Source organism: Acomys minous, assembly GCF_964271855.1.
Source record: "Acomys minous genome assembly, chromosome: 4".
Taxonomy (NCBI): Eukaryota; Metazoa; Chordata; class Mammalia; order Rodentia; family Muridae; genus Acomys; species Acomys minous.
In genome coordinates this window covers 14,849,559-14,872,547 of record NC_140486.1, presented here as the reverse complement: position 1 = coordinate 14,872,547, position 22,989 = coordinate 14,849,559, and the positions used below count along the sequence as shown (strand labels likewise).

Below are 22,989 nucleotides of genomic sequence, written 5' to 3'. Positions count from 1 at the left end.
ATCACTCACACACACACCACAGCAGGAGCACCATCACTCACACACACACCACAGCAGGAGCACCATCACTCACACACACACACACCACAGCAGGAGCACCATCACTCACACACACACCACAGCAGGAGCACCATCACTCACACACACACACCACAGCAGGAGCACCATCACTCACACATACATGTACATCATAAACTTTTTAAAAAATTCTTTTAATTTAAACAGCAAATAACTCTACTTTGCAAAGCAGGAAGTTGTTCAACCCATGGTTTTGTAAAAGCAAATAACAATGTAAAAAAAACAAAAAAACAAAAAACAGATTCCACTGCCGTCATCAGTCTCCCAGGAAACCTGACCTAGGCTGGGGGTGTAGCTCAGCAATCAAGGTTTGCCTAGCGTGGGAAAGGTCCTAATGACAACTGGTAAGATCAAGAAACAAAGACAGAAGAGGAAGGAAGAAAAGAGAACAGGACATAGACTAAACCTCCTATGATACCAGTGGGTATGGTGCAAAAGCTAACACTTTTACCCAAGAATCCTTTTCAAAGATTGGATTTTAGTTTTATACTGAAACTGGTTAAAAATACTTGAATGTCTACCTGGGGCAATAAATACTAAAAACAAGTCAAGTTTAAGAGCCTTTTCTTTCCAAATAGTCACAACAGAAAATTAAGAAGATGGTTATAAAATTAAGCACTCAGATAAAATAAAGAATCAAAAAAGGCTTCAATTGCACTGACAAAGACTTTGCTAAACAGCTTGGTTGAAAGCTGTTTGTTGGTCCAGTGAGATAGCTCAATAGTAAAAGGTTCTTGATACAGAAGCTTGGTACCTAGAACCCATGAAAAGATGGAAGGAGAGAAATGGTTCCACAAAGTTGTCCTCTGACGTCCACAAACACATTGTGCCCACATGTGCACACACACAATTACATACTTATATACATTAATAAAAATTTATATAAAATTTGTCAACTATTCATTATTTCCTCTAGAATCTATGAAAAATATAGGAAACTTCTTATGCATGCAATAGTAAATAATGTTAGACTTCAATTTAAGATTATAATCAAAGTCATTACATTTGACTACATATCAATATTAGAAACTTTAAATAAATTACAAACACCTTTTTCCCCAGAATGAACTCAAGCACCAGTTTAACAAATGCTTACCTCCAGGCTAAGTGGCATGGCTCAAGAATAAGAATCCACCTAGCACGTGTTGGTCCCCACACCACACCCAGCACCAGGAAGACCACAACAGCTCCAGTGACTAGACATAAATATTCAATGGTTAGAAAACCTTACGACTACATCTAACCGAAACACTCACTTGTAGAAGCCACAGGAATGTTGGGGAAGTTGGTAGTACTAGTAGCAGTGGACTCCGAAGGGGCTAGCAGAGCTGGGGCGCTGTATGTCTCCGTTGATGCACGATTACTTGGTGGATGCTGGATGGTTTGAATTGAATGTCCTTCAGTGGGTAAGGACGGCTGTCCCTCAAAGTCATGAACGTATTCATCCTTCACTAGCATACTTGGTGGAGCTACATATTAAAAAAAAAAAAAAAAAAAAAAAACAACAAAACATACATTTATCTTTTTATATTCTTCTAGTTCCACAAAGACAATATACAAGTAATGTCACAGTATTTAAAAATCAACCACAGTATAAGTAATTCAAATTCAGAAGTTTTCATATTACAGAAAGGCATACATCTTATCAGCTATAGCTACTTTGACTCACTGAAATTTGAAAAGATATTCTTTAGCTTCCTGACAAACGTAGAAGTACATAATCATGTAAACAGGTAAACCCAAGGCCCAGCAAAATGTTCGCTTAGCTATGAAGAGCACTTATTCAAGGCAAGCTGTGGCTAAATACTTAGCTCTGTCTTTCTGAACTTCACAATGTGAACATGAGCGCGAGTTGAAAGGTATTTAATGCCAGGACCTAGGATTATAATTAGCACATTGTTTGAAATTGCTCTATACTGAAAAGTTCTTTTAAGAAGTGAAACTGAAGCCCAATGTGTGGAGTTTGCCTGTGGTTTGGCATTCAGAAGGTAGGCAAAGAAGATCCTAAGCCACCCAACTGTTATCCTTTCAAAGTTCTTATCTACGTAAAAATGAGAACACGCAGTAACTAAAATCTTCCACACTTTACTGAGCAAAACTAGTGTCCAGGTCATGAAGAGCAATGCCTTAACTGGTGTACTCAAAGAGGATGCATCTCTCAGCCCTCATCAGAGTCGCTTCTCTTGCACTGGTGAGAACTGCTAGAGACACGCAACTGCACAGTGTGTACAGAGTGAGGCTCTGGAGTGCCCAGGCCTAAATGAGACGTCTGCATCAAACCCTGCCCTCGAGGCTCAGCGTACTGAAGAGGGGGCGGGAAGATTTTAAAAGCCAGAGGTGGTCGATGACTCCACGGGAACAACAGGGCTAATACAAATATAAACCCAGAGACTGGCAACATACCCAAGACCTGCACAAGTTCAGACCAAACAAAACTCCCAGCACTAAAAGCAGACACAAAATTGTCCAATGGCCTACAGTGGGAATGTAAACTACACTCCAGGGCAGGCCTCATGCCCAAGAGTATCTGGCCAACACAAAATCGATTACATGTTTTTGTGTTCTTTTTGTTTTTTGTATTTTTCTGCCTTAATGGTTGTTTATTTAAACCTCTGGTTTTTTACAGGTACTTATTTATTTTTGAGTGATGGGAGGGGGCATGCACAAACATGAGGTAGGAAGGTGAGTACGGTGTGGAAAAAGTTAGGAAAGAAGAAATATTAATAAAAAAATTACTGTATATAAAACAGAATTTTAAATTTAAAAAGTTGACCCTAAATACCAATGTTGAACAAATTATAGTAACAAAACAAAGATCCTGTTCAGAGCATAAGCTGAGTGTGGCTAAGGTTTTTTAGTTTATTATGCTCTTAACAAAATTCTGGACTTTTCTTGGACACTTAAGAGTTTTGCTGATGAAATGACTGAGATTTCTTACCCCTACTGGCATTGCTAATACAAAAGGAGGCAGCTGTGAACTTGGTGGAACTGTTCTGAGAAGACCGCATGAGTGACTGACATCCAGAAGGATAACTGCTGTCCACTTTCTTTCTTTCTTTTTTTTTTTTTTAAGATTTACTACTTATTACATATACAGTGCTCTGCCTGCATGTAGACCTGCAAGCCACAAGAGAGCATAAGATCACACTGTGAGCTACCATGTGGTTGATGGGAATTGAACTTAGGACCTTTAAAAGAGCAAAGAGCAGGCAGTGCTCTTAACCACTGAGCTATCTCTCCAGCCCTGCTGTCTACCTTCAATAGCTGAACCTCCTAAAGTTTTCTTCCCTTCATATGTTGACTAAACTTTTTTAAATAGAAGTCTGGAATTTGGACTTTTGCTTGCCAAGTCCCCCCCCCCCTTGCTTTGCAACAGGTCTTTTGTTCTAATGTATCTGGTACGTGTGTTTCCTTTCTAGACCTGCTGACTCTGTCTGCTAATGTTTACAGAATTAAGAGCTTCTTCAATGCCTCCTGTTACACTTGATTTTTCCTGCCTTTTAATTCTTTAACTGGCAGAGGGAAAAAAAAAACTAATCAAGACCCCTAGACTGCCCTTCTGGGACCGCATCTTAGGATTTCTTCTGAGGATCACCAATTCATCAGGAAGAGTATTAAGGAAAAACTTCCCAGCACTGAGTTTGGTCCTCCACCAGACACAGTAAGTCTCTATCCCCTTCACCTGCTGAGAAAGAATTCCACCTCCCTGGGAATCATTGAGGATATCTTCAAAGGCAAACTTGAGTTCACATGTTCAGTCTCATGCTTAATGCCATGAGATAAGACTGCTGTCAAACAAACCTGAGAAAATACACTTCAAATCACATCTCTTATGATCATCAAACTAAAGATGCTGAGTCAGCCTACAAGCACAGCACACTCAGGCACCCCGTCTGATGAGGTCATCCAATGCCTCTCCTCAATCTCACACAGGCTTGATTCACTTGAAGCAATGATGCAACCCACATGGTAAGAGATCAGCAAGCAGAAACACAGTCTTATTATGTTAACCACCGAGTTAGCTGAACTTAAGAGCCAACTTCCAGACAAGTAGCTGTTCATCCAAAATATCAAAACTATGAGGAAGGATTAATCATCTTGTCTCTGATGTTGCCCAACTGCTCTCCAAATATGAGCATATAAAGGTCATCATAGGACTGTAACATCGACACTAGAGCAACATGAAGCTATGAACTGTAACAGTCTTGTTTATCCTCAACCCAGCTATGAACAGTTACACAGGCTCAACAGGAAGCCCATCGGGCAACAGGAAACCATTCTCCACAACATGATCTTGATCCTGGGCTTTCAGAGACTTCTTACAAGCCACTTGGCTGGGAACCACAAAGCTTTCCTTGAGTTGAGCTGGTGAGTGCCATTACAGAGAGCAGGAGTTCCAACATTCAAGAGGGACTGGATGAATCCAATCAAAGGCTAACAAAGGGTCAAGACAGGCTGCTATCCTGTCTATACCATTAGAAGTAATCATTTCTGAAACAGCCCTGCTTCAGTCAAGGATACTAAATCGAAGGGAAAAATACCCCAAGCCTGTCATACAAATCTGAGGGCTGAGCCCAAAGATGCCACCACATCAGGGAAAGGGTGGGTCTTATTCATGGAACCGCAAAGGGTATGACTGGGTTAAAAATGTACAAGGGAGAAAATTAAGCTTTGGATCTTTTCATTAGCTGTATTAAGTCATCATCTACATTATTAACTAAAGTAGGCATTTTGTCCTTTAACTGATTTGGCAAACATAAAAGGAAAAAAAAAAAACAGACTTTAGGCACATGAGAAACTGCTCATTGGTACACCATGGGTTTGAAAAACCATGCGAGGGAAAGAACTTGTATCGAGACCAGAACTGGAGTACATTAATGTGGATGATGTAGTTCAAGAAGCCTGATCATCTTCTATCATGGAGTCTGACAACCATGCATAGATGATGGCACAAATCCTGAAGGATATAAACATAACAGAATATGAGCTCAGAGTTATAAATCAGATGGTGAAATGTGCCTTCTGATATGTGACCACAGTTCTAGATTATGCTAAAATTCATTCAAGCCATGCCAAGAAAACTACTGTTGATACAGATGTGTTATTGGCAATACAGTGTTATGTTGACTGGTCTTTTACTTCTCTTCCTCTGAAAGATGTAACAGATTTTGCAAGACAAAGAAATGATGACCATGATAAACTATAATCTACCTGTGATGCACATAGCAACATATACTTGGTCTGAAATCCATTATACTGAAACTAAATAGCATGCTAGATGTGTTCAAGTTGTAGGTTAGAACATGGTATATTAAGTGTACTTACTATGCATTTCAATTAAAAGGCTCAGTTTTCTTTAATAGAGCTACTAATGGTTTTCCATGAACTTTTATGCATAGAAAATAAAATTGCCATCAATTTTTTAAAACGGAGGAAGAAATAAAGGAAGGGGAGGAAGGAAGGAGGGAGAGAGAGAAAGAGGGAGGGAGGAAGGAAAGGAAGTAAGTTAGTTTGGAACGGCTGCCAGCCTAGCTGCTTGTTTTTTTAGTTAATTCTAGATATAATCAAGTTGGCAATCAATCAAGAATAGCTAACGCAAGTCTTCTACTGTAGGCTCAATTTTCTTAACAAATATACTTTATTACAAACTTATTAACCGAGTGTATGTCACTTATAACCTGACTAACCTAAACAATAGGAAAAGAGGATTAAAGAATACAATAACAATACCGTAAGGATATCAGTTCTAAGGAACGATTCTCCTGGCGTAATCAGCAGGATTTCTTCTGCTGGAACCTGGAGTAACCAGAACCCAAAACCTCAACAGGAGCCTGGAGCCCCAAAGCCTTCCCTCGAGCGGTTCTCTCTAGGAGTGTCTCGAAGTGGAACGATGAACAGCCAAAACTATCCCAAGTCTCCAAAAGTCCTGCCTCTTGTCTCTGGCTCACTTATATATCTCCTTTCAGAGTCTGTTCACGGATCTTTTCAGCTGGCAACACTCAAGCTCCCGCATGAGGTGGCTTGTCTTCTAGTGGATTAGCATCACCTGTTCTCTCACAAAACCATTCTCCATTCCACACTTGGGATTATAACAAAAGCAAGTTTATCTTTCCTTCATTCTCCCCTTGTCAACCTGACATACAATCACATCTTATGTCATGCTTAATTTCCAAATAGAAACAATAATTAGGTCATAATTATGCCTAACATGATGTAAGTGGGACATAACTATCCACTTACAACCATGAGCACATTATATACTTTAGAAAAGGTGACAAAATCCTAAAGAACTTTTAATATAATCAAATATGATTATGTGCTGATATTATCTCAGAATATCTCAGCTGATACTACCACTACAGGATAAAGAAATGACAGGAGCTGGGCGTGGTGGTGCACGCCTTTAATCCCAGCACTCAGGAGGCAGAGGCAGGCAGATCACTGTGAGTTCGAGGCCAGCCTGGACTACAAAGCGAGTCCAGGACAGCCAAGGCTAACACAGAGAGACTCTGTCTCAAAAAAAAAAAAAAAAAAAAAAAAAAAAAAAAGACAGGAAAGAAAAAACAAATATTTGGTTTTTGGTTGGTTGGTTGACTGGCTTTGTTTTTCAAGATAGGGTTTCTCCGTGTATCCTTGGCTGTCCTGGAATCACTTTGTAGACCAGGCTGGCCTCGAACTCACAGTGATCTTCCTTTTCTGCCTCCTGAGCACTGGGATTAAAATCCTGAGCCACAATATCTGGCAAACACAAATATCTGAGCAAACACATTCTTAACAAAATATGACAGAAACACCCATGTCAGTTATAAGCATCATTTCTCCAACGAGCCATGTAGTCTTAGCTGGTATCTATAACTATCTTCCTTTACTACACATTCTGTATTTTCTCCACACTCAGCAAAAGCATCTCAGCAGGTCTTTATTCTTTTCCTGGGGGAGTGACCCACACTTTCATTCCTGCAGAATCTGTGCCCTTGGTCATCCTTCCCGATTAGGTTGTTGTAGTTTCCCATTGACTCTATTACAGACACGGTAGCACTTAAGAGACACTCTGAAGGATCCACGCATTCCAAACATAATATTGCTTACCTCCATTGTGGAGAAGCAATCCAATCACTTTTTCATAATCTGGACCAACTGCCCTTCCTAACACTGTTACGATTTTCTTAGACATCAGAAACCCAAAGTGTCCAGGAGGAGGCCTGGGCTTATGGTACAGCGGAGTATTTATCTTCTGGCAGGAGCACTTCCCACTCTGGAACCAAAATTTCTAGTATAACATAAGGTTCCAGAACAGAATATAAAACTTTTCCTAGTGGATCACTAGGCCTGATAGTAAGTGGAGTTACTCCCTTTCCACCCCTTAAGTCCTGAACCCATGAATCCCATCTATGGGAGAAGCCATACCGTATACTGAATGCTGATTAAAAGCATATGCTACCTCTGTAAAGCCCTGTTGCAGCCCTCTAGGCTTCTGCTACCTAATTGGTACTATAACTATGTCTTCAAAAGGCTGATGCTGATCCATCCTTCTACCAAGCCAACTGCTTCTGATGGTGGAGAGCATAAGACCAGTGGATTCCACGGCCATGGGCCCACTGTCCGATGGCAAACAGGCATTCTGTATGTCCATGGATGGTGGTGCTGGCAGAAGCTGAAATTGCTGGAAACAGGAATCCATTCCCAGAAGAGTAAGTATCCATTCCAATACTGATAAAAGTGCTGCTCTTTCCATGAAGCTGTCAACCCAAGGATCAGTGCTGTATCTGGGGCTTAATGTTGGCCTCTGATGTGAGCAGCTCTGTGCTCAGCAGCAGCTGTAGCCAGGTCAGCCTCGGTGAGTGAAAGTTCACATTGTCTCACCCAAACATAAGCTCCATCTGTGCCACTATGGCCACTTGGCTCATGGGCCCAGTGGGCAATGACAGAGACGCATGGGGAAAGGTTGTCCACAGAACTGCCTTTCTACTCGTCCTATCTACTTGACTGCTGAAGTCACCTTTTGATGTGCAATTAGATATGACACACACATCCAAGTATCTTCACAAACGCTGCCCATTCAAAGAGATTAACTCAATACTTCTCCAAATGTCTTTCTCACCAATTTTCTAATCATGTTCTTTCCAACTCCCTGACCATCCCATCAAACCATTGGCTATGACCATTTCTCCTTCAAAGCAAAATTACAACCATGTGTCCTATCTGAAACTCTGGCCACAGTGAGGATGTTTTTTCACTTGTGTTTTTCAGGATTGTCCTGGGTGGTGCCTACATTAACATGCAGGGCCAAAAGCAAACCAGGCTCTAGCCTTCCTTTCTCAGTCAGCCAATCATAAGGCACACTCCATGAGTCTATAGGAAGATGCTTGAGAACTGAAGACACTGTAACAGGAGTAGAAACCATAGGCATTTAGGAAACTTCCTCATGTAGCCTACTCAGGACCTGCACACTTCCATTTGATAATGAACTGCTACTGTGTACATGCTACTTACGGCTTGATAATATCCAACTCATGATAGGCAGCTCAGGTCACATGCTTACACTGTAGCTCATTGTTAAACATAGAAAACTGGCTATCAAATATCAGTTTCTACTAAAGACAAGAGCTATCTCTCAAAAAAGGAATAGTTGTCTGAAAATGATGGGAAAGCCTTGCTCTAAAATCCCAAGGGTCTTTCTTCTCTGTGATTCACCTACAGGAGACAAAGGCTCGGAACAGCAGCCCCATCCTCCACTGACAACACACCAAGCACCATGAAGTCTGCTGGATCCTATGACCCAAGTGGTGGAGCAGCATGCACAGTAGCCTGGACATGTTGAAGAGCTTCTCCTATCCCAGGCCCTACTCAAAGCTAGTTGTTTTCTGAATCAGTTGGTATACTGACCGAAACAATACACCCAAAGAAGGAATGTGTTGTCTCTAGAATCCAAATAGGCCCACCAAACTTTATGCTTCTTTCTTGGTAGTAGAAGGAAGCAGCCAGGTACAATCTTCATCTTAGAAAGAATATCTCTGCATGACCCACACCACTGAGCTAGGAATTTTACTGAGGTAGAAGGCCCTTAAATTGTGGTTGTATTTATTTCCCATCCTCTGATGTGCATATGAGTCCTAAACAGTGGCTACTTCCTGCTCACTTGGTCCAATCACCATAATGGCATCAATCTAACAGACCAGTATACTATTCTGTGGAAGAGACAGATGATCAAGATCCTTTCTAACGAGGTTAGAACACAGGGCTGCAGAGTTAATATATACTTGAGGTAAAACTGTCAAGGTCTACATACTAGGGGCCTTGCAAACTAAAAGCAAATTGTTTCTGATGGTTCTGGAAAAATGGCATTTGCTAGGTCAACAACTGCATACCATATACCAGGAGATATCGTAATCTCTTCAAGTAAGGATACCGCATCTGGTACAGCAGCTGCAATCAGAGTCACTATTTGATTAAGTTTTCAATAGTCAACTGTCATTCTCCACGATCCATCTGTCTTTTGCAAGGCCAAACAGGAAAGTAAAAGAAAAATGTAGTATGAATCACCACCCTTCTATCTTTCAAGTCCAATCCTTTTTCCCACCCCCCCCCTTCTCTTTCTTACTTTTTTGTTTTGTTTTGGTTTGGATGTGGTTTCTCTGGGTAGCCTTGGTTGTCCTTAAGTTGCTTTGTAGACCAGGCGAGTCTACACCTATCTCTGTAGTGCTGGGACTATAGGCGTGTGCCATTACACCTAGCTTTAAGTCCAATCATATCATGAGGGCTTTGGTTTGATTTTTCTACAACTTGAGCTCTGTGGCTGCTAGAGAGGAAATTCTCTTCCGGGGCACACTTAGAAATCTTTAGACTATTTATGGGCATGTGGAGGTGTCCAACTGCTCCACTAAGTTCGTTCTTTTCCTTTGCCACTGTATCTTGAGATACTAGAAGTTGGTTAACTTCATGGAATCTGAGGGTTAAAAAAAAAAACACACTTTTCTGTTTAATATTTTGTAGTGAACCCACATTACTCTGACTCCCAGCTGAGCAAGCTCCTTGATCTCCAGGCTCATGTCTCGTCAGGAGAAGCGAAGATAACCTCACCTACCACAGAAAAGGATTAAGTGGACAATGGTCCGATAGTCACTGTGGTGTACGAGGAGTAATGGACCCCACAGAGTGACATATCTGAACGACTGGTCTTCTGTAGAGGAATTAGCAGGGATGGTCTTGTTGAGGAAGAATGTCACTGAGGGGGGGCTTTGGGGTTTCAAAAGCTCAAACCAGGCCGGGCGTGGTGGCGCACGCCTTTAATCCCAGCACTCGGGAGGCAGAGGCAGGTGGATCGCTGTGAGTTCGAGGCCACCCTGGTCTACAAAGCGAGTCCAGGACAGCCAAGGCTACACAGAGAAACCCTGTCTTGGAAAAAAAAAAAAAAAAAAAAAAAGCTCAAACCAGGCCAAAATGTCTTTCTCTCTTCCTGCTGCCTTTGGATCTGGATGTAGAACCCTCAGTTATCACGTCTGCCCGCATAGTGCCACGCACCTCGCCATAAGGATAATGGACTAATGCTGAAACTATAAGCAAACCCCAAGTAAAACGCTTTCTTTTATAAGAATTACTGTGGTCATGTTGTCTCCTCACAGCAATAGAACACTGACTAAAATACTCATAAATCACTTAAGAACTCAGCACCTTACATACAATGAACACTCAGTAACTGTTAGCTATTTTAAAGAATATTTTAAGGGCAGTCGTAAGACTGTAAAGTTTCACAAGAGAGGTAAAGGATGCATTCTGCATAGCTGACCAAGAATAAACTTAAGGCACTGGGCATTCCGTCACTGCCACCTGACAGCATGCTACTCTCTAACTTTTTCTTTCCTCCAAAAGACTCTGAACTCTGAATGAAAGAAACATGCCATGGTTTTCATAATATCCCTAAATCTTAGCAGAGTAGCAGGCAATAAAAAACTCACTAAATATTTGTAAAATACATGGGCCAGTATGGTCAGTTTCATGAAAGAGATGAGCCGTGCTAGAAATGGCAACCACAAATCCCAGCTGACAAGTAATGTTTCATTTTCTACTTTTCACTACTTGGCCTATTACTATTTCTTTAAATAATGAAATGAAATGTGAAAAAAAAAAATCTGTTTTCTAAGCAAATGAGCCAGGCAAGACAAAACTACCACTAGGGGGACCCACAAGGCTGACTATAGCCTTAGTGTCCCAGAGGAAAGAATACAAACCCATACAATCCCTATGTGGAACCTCACAACCACCCATATTGAAATTCTGAAATTATCACTGAAGTTTCCTAAACCTAATCCCAGTGAGTAAACGCATCAGTTCTCAGAAACTACGGAGAGAGAATGGTGACGACCTGAAGGGTGTTTGTTTACAAGATGCCCTGAGTTGGCAGAGGCAGAGCGTTCAGCAACCCTAAAGCTCCTGTTCCCAGACCACCATGGTTTCCACTGCCACCAACCCCAGTCCTCAGAACCCTGTAAACCAAAGTAACAGCATGCCTCTATTAGCCTCTATTACCAGGCATATGGGAGGAAAGAGACTAATGCCAACCAGCCTTTTCCAAACTGTTAAGTTAGGTGATATCACTGGCCCATCTCTAAGATTCTACACAATAAAAGAAGACCCACATTACTACTACCTGCAGAACAGAGCTCACTGTTGTAAGATGACAGTGGCTGTATATCATAGCATCTCCACAAATTGGTTTTCTCAAGAGATTTTGGGTTGTTAATAAACCTATTAAGTTATTAGAGCTGAAGATTTAAAAAATTCCATTTTCACATATACTAAAACCAAGTAGATTTTCTGACCTCAAAATGTTAGCCTTGTGTTTCACTGAAATATTTTTTCAAAATAGTAATATGCACAAATTTAAAATATCAATATTATCATTCATAAATGCAAATTACAATGAAATGAAAACTAAAATAGTTCTGTTTTTTTTTTTTTTTAATAAAATAGGGCACACACCAGGCGGTGGTGGCGGCACATGCCTTTAATCCCAGCACTCGGGAGGCAAAGGCAGGCAGATCGCTGTGAATTCAAGGCCAGCCTGGTCTACAAAGTGAGTCCAGAACAGCCAAGGCTACATAGAGAGACCTTGTCTCAAAAAACAAAAACAAAAACAAACAAACAAACAAAAAACAAAAACAAAAAAGATAGGGCACACACAATTTCAAGTTTTCACACACTATATGGTTACTCGACAATACCTACTTACACTGGCTATTTGATTTTCTTTCAAATAGCTGGTTTCTTTGTTAATTAAAAACCAGTTAAAGCTAAACATTAATGAGACTTGTGTCCTGACGCCTTCCTCTATCACACAGAACTTTAGGTCATGAGTGGCAGACTGTTCAAACTCCGAGCCAAAGACAATTTAAATCCAGTATTAGGGGCTCCAGAGATGTTTCAGTAGCTAAAAGAGCACTAGCTGCTCCTTTAGATGACCCAGGTTCAAGAGGCAGCACTCCAGAAAGAGTACCTAACAACTGCCTGTAACTCTAATTTTAGGGGACTTGATGCCCCTTCTAGCCTTCACAGGCACCAGGCACACAGAATACACTGTCATACATGTAGGCAAAATACTCAAATGAATAAAATAAATAAATTTAATAAATCAATTTTAAATGTTTATGCTTACTTCCCCCACAAAATCTGTATGTTTAGAGTAGCAATTTCTTTGTTAGTTTTACTAGCTCCTACACAAACCATTTGTTTGTGAACAAAAAATAAACAAAACTTGTTAAAAGAAAATAGAAAATAGAAAAAGTTACAAGAAACCAGTTACTTACCATTACTCTGCAGTGTTAATCCTGAGAGATCTTATTTTTTTAAAAGGGAAAGAAAATAAAACAAAATCATTATCATGAGCATATCTTCCATTACATTTTAAGTTGTAGAACATCAATTTAAGTCAAAGATTACAAAACTTCATGAACTAGTTCAATCTAAAAGTAGGGTACAATTAAATTTACAATGTCTCTCATCTTATTTTTCTCTCTGTGTAGCTTTGGCTGTCCTAGACTCACTTTGTAGACCAGGCTGGCCTCGAACTCACAGCGATCCGCCTGCCTCTGCCTCCCCAAGTGCTGGGATTAAAGGCGTGCGCCACCACTGCCCAGCCCATCTTATTTTCAACAACAATGTAGAACGTAGGGAAAGAATCAATTTTATATACTCAGTTTTAGAAGTAAAAAAACCACCAAATTTGTTCCAATTTAAGAATTTACATTTCATTTAAATTAATTGAGTCTTGAGCCAGGCCTGGTGGTGTATACCTCTAATTCCAGTGCGTAAAAGATGCAAGCAGGAGGATCAATCCTTGGCTGAATAGCTACTCTCAACCAGCCTGGTCTTAAATTAAATTTGAATTCTGATTCTTTAACTTTATTTGAAGTCTTAAGCAGTCCTCAAATACAAGTTTTAGCTTAGAAAAAAAATATTACTAGGCTCCTTATACTCCTATGAAGGCTCTGTAACGACAGTCAACTCACCAATTCCAGGCGAAACAACGCGCTCGTAGTGATATGGATTCACACAGACACTATCACATTTTAGATCAAATGCATACTGACAATATTTAACATGTTTCAGTTCATTCTTGTGTAGATCAGGCCACCTCCACAGACGGGCATAGATCACATGAGGAAATCCTTTCCGACCAGCCACCTGGGGAAGAAACAATCATTTATTAATATCAGTTATGCATTATACATTACACAAGGGACTAAATATATATTCTCCTTTACTCTTTAAAATTCTACAGAGTGAGCATCTGTGACACTGCAAAACACACATGACTTTACTAGTGTTTTCTCATATACAACTAAAATCTTTTGGGGGGGGTTGTTTTGTTTTATTTTTCAAGACAGGGTTTCTCTGTGTAGCCTTGGCAGTCCTGGACTCGCTTTGTAGACCAGGCTGGCCTCGAACTCACATCGATCCACCTGCCTCTGCCTCCTGAGTGCCACCACACCTGGCTTATACAAGTAAAATCTTAGGCTTCTAAAAATAGTCTCTTTTTTTCTAAGGTCTGAGCAGACTGAAGGCTACAACTTCCAAGTATTATCAGAATGGGCCAATCTCAGGAAAGACTATGGCAGAACGTTAGCCCCACTCCACAACCTCATAGAAGGGAAAGGGGCTAAAATATAGAGTCAATTCTAAACAATGACGTAAATTGTGTCTAGGTAATGAAACCTGCAGGAGGGGAAAAGAAAAAAGAAAAGAAACACAGAACATGGTTTGGAGAGCTTCGGGACAGCTGACCATGTGGCCACCCTGGTGGCTGGTGTACCTGGAGAGGGCCTGGGGGGGCTGGTGTACCTGGAGAGGGCCTGGGGGGGCTGGTGTACCTGGAGAGGGCCTGGGGGGGCTGGTGTACCTGGAGAGGGCCTGGGGGGGCTGGTGTACCTGGAGAGGGCCTGGGGGGGGCTGGTGTACCTGGAGAGGGCCTGGGGGGGGCTGGTGTACCTGGAGAGGGCCTGGGGGGGCTGGTGTACCTGGAGAGGGCCTGGGGGGGGCTGGTGTACCTGGAGAGGGCCTGGGGGGGCTGGTGTACCTGGAGAGGGCCTGGGGGGGCTGGTGTACCTGGAGAGGGCCTGGGGGGGGCTGGTGTACCTGGAGAGGGCCTGGGGGGGGTGTACCTGGAGAGGGCCTGGGGGGGGGTGTACCTGGAGAGGGCCTGGGGGGTTACTTTGCCTACGCAGCTTTCCATCTGCAGCCTCTGCACACCCTTCAGAATGGTAAGCAAGGTGTCCTCAGTTACGGGAGATGCCTGAGTAAACTACCTGAGCCTGTGGGTGGGACTGTGGGAACTCCTATCAACCAGATGATTATGACTGGCATCTCCAAGTGGACTGGGTCAGAACTGACTGAATTAGGGGATGCCTAGGTGCATTACCTGCAGACGTGCTTATTTACAAGATAAAAGAAATCTTCACATCTTTTAAGGTCACAGAAGAGATACGTCTGGAGCATACAGTAAGAAAAACAGGTTTGAGAGTCCCACACACATTCCCACCCCCACTGCTAATTTCAGACTATAACTATTCTTTCATAGATGGGAAATTCAAAGCTCAAAATAACTAGAGCACAGGAGTACACATCTGTAACCTCAGCATTCAGGAGGATGAGCTACAAAAAATACACAACGTAGCCAGGATAACACATCAGAGCAATAATTTGAACAGAGTTAAATTTCAAGGCCTGTACTCAAGTTTTTAAAATCAAAAGGTGTGAATTTGTCAAAAACTGCCTAAAACCTAGAAATAAAAAATGTAAATCTAACAACATCACATTTCTATACTTCTTCACGCATATGGTATAGTTTTACATGAAAAGCAAGTGACCAGTGAACACTTGGTAGCAATGGAAGTTGCTACCTAAATGACAGGAGTCCGGTTTGTCAGTTTGGGTGTTTACACTGGCAGGAGAAGGAGTGTGAACTACAATGACAAATACCAAAGTGCTGGAGGCAGTTGTCAAAATACAGGCTTCGTCTCACTTAGCTCCCAATTGTCTTCACTGAACTATTTTTGAATAACAACATTAAAAAGCTTAACATCCACCCTTCGTGTATTCTTCCACATACGCTCAACCATGCACACTGGCACGGATGCACAGAACGTCATCAGGAGATGGAGCTAAGGAGCTCCAGAGATGGCCCCGCGTTAAGAATACCTGATGCTCTATTATGAAGAGCAGAATTTGATCCCAGCATCTGAGAATGATCTCTTCTGGCTTCTTCCAGTATCTGTACATACACATGCACATATACACACATAAGTAATAAAACTCAATCTTTAAATATATGAAATAAATATACAGAGATGGAGTTTACATTAAACTGGCAGTCACTTAAGAGGAAATGTAAAAGTATCTATTACTCTAGCACCACGGAGACATCCAGAGCTCTCCGACTAACCTGAAGCCGTCCATCCAGTGTTCTCTGTATGGTGACACATTTGCTAGGATGAGCTCCGTTTGTTGTTATAGCTGTTATTAAAGAATCCAACTCATCTTTCTTCTCTTTCAGCTTCTTTACCAAACTTTCAATTGCTCTTTTCGCAAACGTTTCACTTTCTCCACCTTGTCTATGACACATCAAACTATGTACAATGCTCAAACAGGCATCATTACTTGTTGGTGTATTTGTTATAGACATATTGTCCATTTGTTCAAGTTTTTTCTTTTAAATCAAACTCTCCAATTTCTGGAGTAATTTTGATCTTTTGAAGGCAGTGAAAACCAATGGCCAATGTTGCAAGGAAAACTGTCAGACATCTGGTGAGCAGGATAATCTAAGAAAGAAACAGAGAGAGATGACAATGCATTTCACAAGGTAGATACAATTATTTGGGGAAAGAAAAACTGTTCCACTTAAGTCAAAGGACTCAATGCTCACAGCTTTAAAAGTGTGTGAAGTTCGAAATGGTTTAACTATGAAATGGAGCTAGTTATATTCCAAAATCATTAAAAATTCAAGCCTTCTCATTAATACAAAGGCACACTAAATCAAGTCTTACCAAATGTACCATTGCCCCACACTTTAACTTAGCTATTTCTGCACCCTTTCTATTTTCTATGCCACTGCTGCAGTTTTGAGTCTTCTGAGAATCCATACAAATCATTGGCATTTAACATTCACCTCCTCAGTCAGGCGTGGCAGCACACGCCTATAATTCCAGCACTCTGGGAAGCAGAGGCAGGTAGGTAGACTTCGGAGTTTGAGGCCAGCCTGGTCTACAAAGTGAGTTCGGGGCAGCCAAGGCTACACAAAGAAACCCTGTCTCAGGGGGAAAAATCACTTCCTCTAGAACAGTGGTTCTCAACCTTCCTAATGCTGCAACCTTTTAATATAGGTCCTAATGCTGTGCTGGCGCCCCCAACCATACAATTATTTCATTGCTACTTCATAACCGTAATTTTGTTATTGTTATGAATCGTAATGCATATCTGGCATGCAGGATATGTGAAAGGGTCATTCAACCTCAAAAAGGGTCCTGACCCACAGGTTGAGAACCATTGTTCTAAGTTAATATTTTTAACTGCCTTTGAATTCATTATACCCTCATATAAAGAAGCCAATGTCCATGTCCGTCAATAGTTATCACTTACTCATATGTATAAATATAATAAAAGGATAGGGGAAGGCTTTGTTTTGAAGCAAGGTGCTTACTCTGTAGCTCAGGCTGGCCTGGAACTAACAGCAATACCTCTACATCAGCCTCCTAAGTGCTGAGATTACATCCAGCTAATGAACAGTCATTATAGAGACACTTTCCAGATAAAGATTATTTGCACAAGGGTGGGAGGAATCAGAGATCAGGATTAGGATTCCAGTTATACTAAGTAGTTGGACAAAGAGTTATTTAAACCCTGAATCTGGACATAAAAGGGGAACCCAACATAGAAAAAGCTGAATGAAGTATACTGCACATAGTTTCAGTACAAAGCACTGACTGTCTGAATCCTAAGATATTTGTTTTTACAAGAATATTATCCCCAAACACATTATTTGTTTGTTTACATTTCCTCCTAATAAAGCATATACTATAGAAAACAAAAGGCAATGACAGAGGTTAGCCACTCTCAGCTCAAAGGCATATAGAAGGTCAGTTTATATCCAGCTGAACTGGAAAACCATTACTTGCTTGCACAAGTGAGACTTGCTACTAGATTGTGAACTTACAAAGAGCTGCCTAACACACACACACACACACACACACTTTCATAAGGCTAGGATATGGATGAGTAATAAAGTGCCTGCTTAGCATGCTGAAGACCCAAGATTCAATCTTCAGACTGTAGGAGCAAAACCAAAACAAACAAAACCCTCCAATCAGATCTAAGAACTAGTCTGATACCTCTCACTGCTGCAAATTTAATTTCTATATTACAACCCCCTGTTGTGGTGATTGTCCCTGGCCCCATAGGCTCAAATATTTGAATGCTTTCTCACCAGGGAATAACACTATTTGAAAGGATTAGAAGGAATAGGAGGTGTGGCCTTGACAGAGGAAGCATGTCACTGGGGGTAGGCCATGCCCAGAGTCTGCCTCTGCCTGCAGAAGAGTATAGCTCTCAGCTACTGCTCCAGCTCTCTGAGTGCTGCCATGCCCCCACGATGATAACAACGGACTAAACCTTTGACACTATAAGCCCAACCCCAACTACTGTCTCTCCTGTCTCACTGGCACCTGTAGGCTGGGGATGGACTGACCTCCTCACCATTATAAACCCATTCCTAAGACAGCTAAGTCCCACATATTGTCCAACAAGTGCATTTCTGTGTTTCATATGTTTAACTCATAGTATTCCTAAAACATTCACCCTATTTTAGCAACTCAAAAATTAAGTCCTAGGCTTCCTTTCAAATTATGGCTTAAATATTTTAATTGCCCCCAAGAGTCCCCCACCCCCGACTATGCTGTCATCACCTTGACTCTCAATTCCAGAGAATTACTTCCCTAATATGTTTGTGTTTCTTACTGTGTTACTTGATTCCCTCCCTCACATTTAAAGCATACTTTTATTATACTTTACATATCATACTACAGTAACTTCATATTTGTCTTGCAGCCTTAAGAGTTAAAAAGAAAGATCCCACCACAAATTTAGAAGGTCAAGAAAATACCACAGTCTCACCTTAGACATCTCTAACACCATCCAGTTCCTGACTGTGGAGATTTGTTCTGTTTTGTTTTGAGACAGGGTTTCTCTGTGCAGCCCTGGCTGTCCTGGACTCACTTTGTAGACCGGCTGACCTCGAACTCACAGAGATTCGCCTACCTGTGCCTCTCTAGTGCTGGGATTAAGCCATGTGCCACCACGCCAGGCCAACTGTGGAGATCTGAATAAGAATGACCCAATAGGGTCATGTTTGAATACTGGGTCCCAAGTTGGTGGAACTATTTGGTAAGGACCAGGAGATGTGACCTTGTTGGAAGAGGTGTGTCACTTGGGTTGGGTCATGAGTTTCTCTTCTTGTTTCTGCTACTGCTTGAGTGCTTTGCTTGCCTGCTTGCACACTCCCCTCGATGATCCTGAAGTCACCCTCTGAAACTGCAAGCAAGGCCCCAATTAAATGCTTACTTTATAAGTTGCCCTGGTCACGGTGCTTTGTTACAGAAGTGAAAAAGCATCTAAGACACTAACATATATCATGCAAGGATCTGTAGACTGGCTATATCATTCTTATTCTGTGGAACTGTCTTAGGACAAATTATTCTATAATTAGTATAAATTTGTACCAATATATAATTTAAGTATTTGCATCTAACTTTCTCCAGTGTCAACATTAAACGTCATTCTTCATTAAACTTAGGCTGTTTAGGGCCTGACAGTACTTCAAAGGCTGTATTAAGTTTCTTTGAACACAAAAATAACTTAGTTTTCTTAAAAATAGCCTTCTATCTTGGATTTTATTGTATTCCTTGCATCATAAGGACCTTAAATATAATCTAAAAGGTTTTTTTTCCAATAAGAAAATAATAGTATCAGCAGAGCTATATTTGAATTATGGAAATATGATAGATACACTTGGGCAAATGTTGACATAATATAAATAAAGCTGTATGCTCGAACTAAAGTTCTAGCAACATAAATGACTTCCATAAACCTCTCAATGGTCTCCTCTATGCAATGGGCATATTATCTGTCTTGCTCACCCTAAGACTACCTGAGTAATAAAATGCAACAGTGAGTATAAAAGCAATGTGGGAGCCATAATTGACCAAAGCAACAAAGATACATTTGCAAACACTCTAAAGACACAGATTAGTAGCCATGTATCAGGCACCTATCAGTAGGAATACTCGCAGACCAACATTCCATTTCTGTAACAACCTAGAGCAACTCCTTATTTCATGAAATTAAAATGCAATCTATTTATACATTTTAAGAACTTTAACTATGTTCTACCCTTAGATAAAGGAGGAAAAGACACACATAGTAAAATCTTTATTTTGATGTGAGGTATATCAAACTAGACCATGTGAGTAAAGAAGAGACCAGGATGTAGCTCAGCAGAATACATTTCTCACATGTAAACTCTGGAACCCATGTTTTAAAGGAATTAGATGTTTGTATTTTATACAGCCTTATAAACGTAACTGTTACACAGTCATACTTGTTGTTGTCTTTCTCTGTGTGGCCTTGGCTGTCCTGGACCTGCTTTGTAGACCAGGCTGGCCTTGAACTCACAGAGATCCACCTACCTCTGCCTTCCTGTGTGCTGGAATTAAAGGCGTGCACCACCACACCTAGCCTTATATTCAGACTTCTTAAGACAAACATCATGTTGGTGATATTGATTTTTCTCAAATGGTGAACAGATAACACTCCAAAGAAAAAACTTCAGTTAAGAAAAATTTAATTCCTAGAATTGGGCTATACACTAGTTATTATGTGAGTTTCTAGGATATTTTAAAGTCTTGTGAAATACCAAGATAATTCTTCATTGTCTCTTCCAGAATGCTGTCTCTTTGACCCACCTACAAGGCCTTCTCACAAAAACTTCTACAATACCCAGAACTACTGACTTCAGCTGGGTCTACACCCAGTGGTACACACCAGTGGCCCCAGCCAATAGGAAACCATCTGGGTCTCAGTTTCTTAAAAGTGTAATTTAGGATCCCAATGGGGATCCTGAAATAAAAATATGGAGGGGACACACACACACACACACACACACACACACACACACGTAACAGAAGAGGTTTCAAACCCCCCCCCCAAAAAAGTAATAGACCCAAGCAAGGTGGTTCTGGAGGTGCCTCCCCGTACTCAGTAAGTGACCTCACTCTAGACTGCTCTGTTACAAACTGTGGTGCTCTTACTGCAGTTTCTTGCTCTCACTATAACAAAATAGTTTAATTATAGAGGACAAAGGCTATTTTCCTACTAACATTCTTCAGCATGTATCAAGTTAGTGTAATTTTGGATAATCTTTTTCTAAGATTTATTTATTTATTGTATATGAGTGCTTTATTTGCAGAAGAGGGCATCAGATCGCATTATAGATAGTTGTGAGCCACTATGTGGTTGCTGGGAATTGAACTCAGGACCTCTGGAAGAGCAGGCGGCACTCTTAACTACTGAGCCATCTCTCCAGTCCAATTTTGGATAATCTTGTGTTAGAATGTTTGATTTTTAAAACTGTCATTTGAGCTGAGCATAGTGGTGCACGTCTTTGATCCCAGCACTCCGAGAGGCAGAGGCAGGTGGATCAATGTGGACTCAAGGCCAACCGGGCCTATAAATCAAGTCCAGGACAGCCAAGGCTACACAAAGAAGCCCTGTCTTGAAAAACCAAAAGATAGATGACAGACAGACAGACAGATGATACATACATACATACATACATACATACATACATACATACAAAGATAGATGATCGACAGAAGCCCTGTCTTAAAGAACCAAAGATAGATAGATAGATAGATAGATAGATAGATAGATGATACATAAATGATAGATGATTGATAGATGATACATAGATGCTACATAGATAGATGATGATACATAGATGATAGAGATGATAGATCTGATATAGATGATAGATAGATAGATAGATAGATAGATAGATAGATAGATAGAGCGCTACTGCCATTTGAGTGGCTGACCTGAGTTTCATTTTCTTTTACTTGTTTAATGCATTTGGGTTTGGGATTAGGACTAAATTTCCAACAATTCTTCTTTCACACTGTACTGTGTATTATGTGACGCAGTATTCTCAGCACCAATGCTCATAAAGTCAAAATACTGATCAATTCTCGAAAATATTTAAGATGTTCTATGTTTGGTAATATCAAATATTCAGCAAAGGTATAGTTCTTTATGTAAAAATCAACAAGCACATTCATCCTATTAGTATGCAAATTGCTTTGATCTTCAAAAATGGTAAAATTTTATGTACAGCAAAGAATTATTAAATAAATTATGCTTTATCAGTAAATGTTTGCCTTGTATACTTATTTTATATGCTTCAATATCCAAGTCAATAAAAATGCCGTGAGTACAAAAAGTTTTAAAAGCCTGAAATGTACAACACAGCAAGATTTCAACTCAGAAAATAAAACAAAGTAAACTATTCTTTTTCTGTTCTTTTCTTTTTCTTTTTCTTCTTTGGTTTTTTGAGGCGGGGTTTCTTTGTGTAGGCCTGGCTGTCCTAGAACTCACTCTGTAGAGCAGGCTGGCCTCTGCCTCCCAAGTGCTGGGATCTATGGTTTGATGTTGTGATAAAACATGTACCTATGTTATAGAATGAAGCACTGGATTCAACCCCCAGCTTGTGTGTGTGCACATAAAACACCTAAAAACGCCAAGCACATTACCAAAGTAAGAACTAAAGAAATATGAAAGTGGGTAGGACAACACAGGAAGTTTCTGTCTTGGTATGGGATAAACAACTCCCCAAACAGCTACCGTTCACAGATGCACCTTGTTTCAGCTCTTCTTCATCTACCACAGATCACTTGGTGGTACTTCTATAGCCTGACAGAGGCACTATCTTTCTGTGTTGGGTAGAGGGGGAAGGCAAAGGACAGTCCCGTGTTATCAGCTAAAGGTTATTACTTATCCTTGCCACTGACTGGCCAAGTTTGTATGGCAATATTAGTGATTCCCAACAGGGCAAATCAGTCTCACAAGGGACAGTTGGCCATGTCTAGAGTAATTTTTGGCCTCTGGGTTTTTTTTTTTAATATTTTTTGCTTATTTATTATGTATACCATGTACATCAGATCACATTACAGATGGTTGTGAGCCACCATGTGGCTGCTGGGAATTGAACTCAGGACCTCTGGAAGAGCAGTCGGTGCTCTTAACCGTTGAGCCATCTCTCCAGCCCTGGCCTCTGGTTTTAACACCTCGAATGTGACTGTTGTTTGATATCGC

The 22,989-nt window shown here is 40.8% G+C and overlaps 1 protein-coding gene across 3 annotated transcripts in view; it reads right to left on the bottom strand.

The window, feature by feature from the left end:
* SMAD4 (SMAD family member 4) overlaps window positions 1-22,989 on the bottom strand; it is a 55,111-nt gene that overhangs the window by 21,711 nt on the left and 10,411 nt on the right. For 2 of the 3 annotated variants that reach the window (XM_084781041.1, XM_084781042.1), the window contains exons 2-5: window positions 16,016-16,391; window positions 13,584-13,758; window positions 12,882-12,911; window positions 1,335-1,547 (exon numbers count right to left, since the gene is read on the bottom strand). In XM_084781041.1, the coding sequence (XP_084637167.1) occupies window positions 1,335-1,547; window positions 12,882-12,911; window positions 13,584-13,758; window positions 16,016-16,264 (667 nt within the window). In that variant the 5' untranslated portion in view covers window positions 16,265-16,391. Of the gene's footprint in view, window positions 1-1,334; window positions 1,548-12,881; window positions 12,912-13,583; window positions 13,759-15,771; window positions 15,845-16,015; window positions 16,392-22,989 lie in introns of those variants that run through there. The other variant, XM_084781043.1, reaches the window with a different exon arrangement.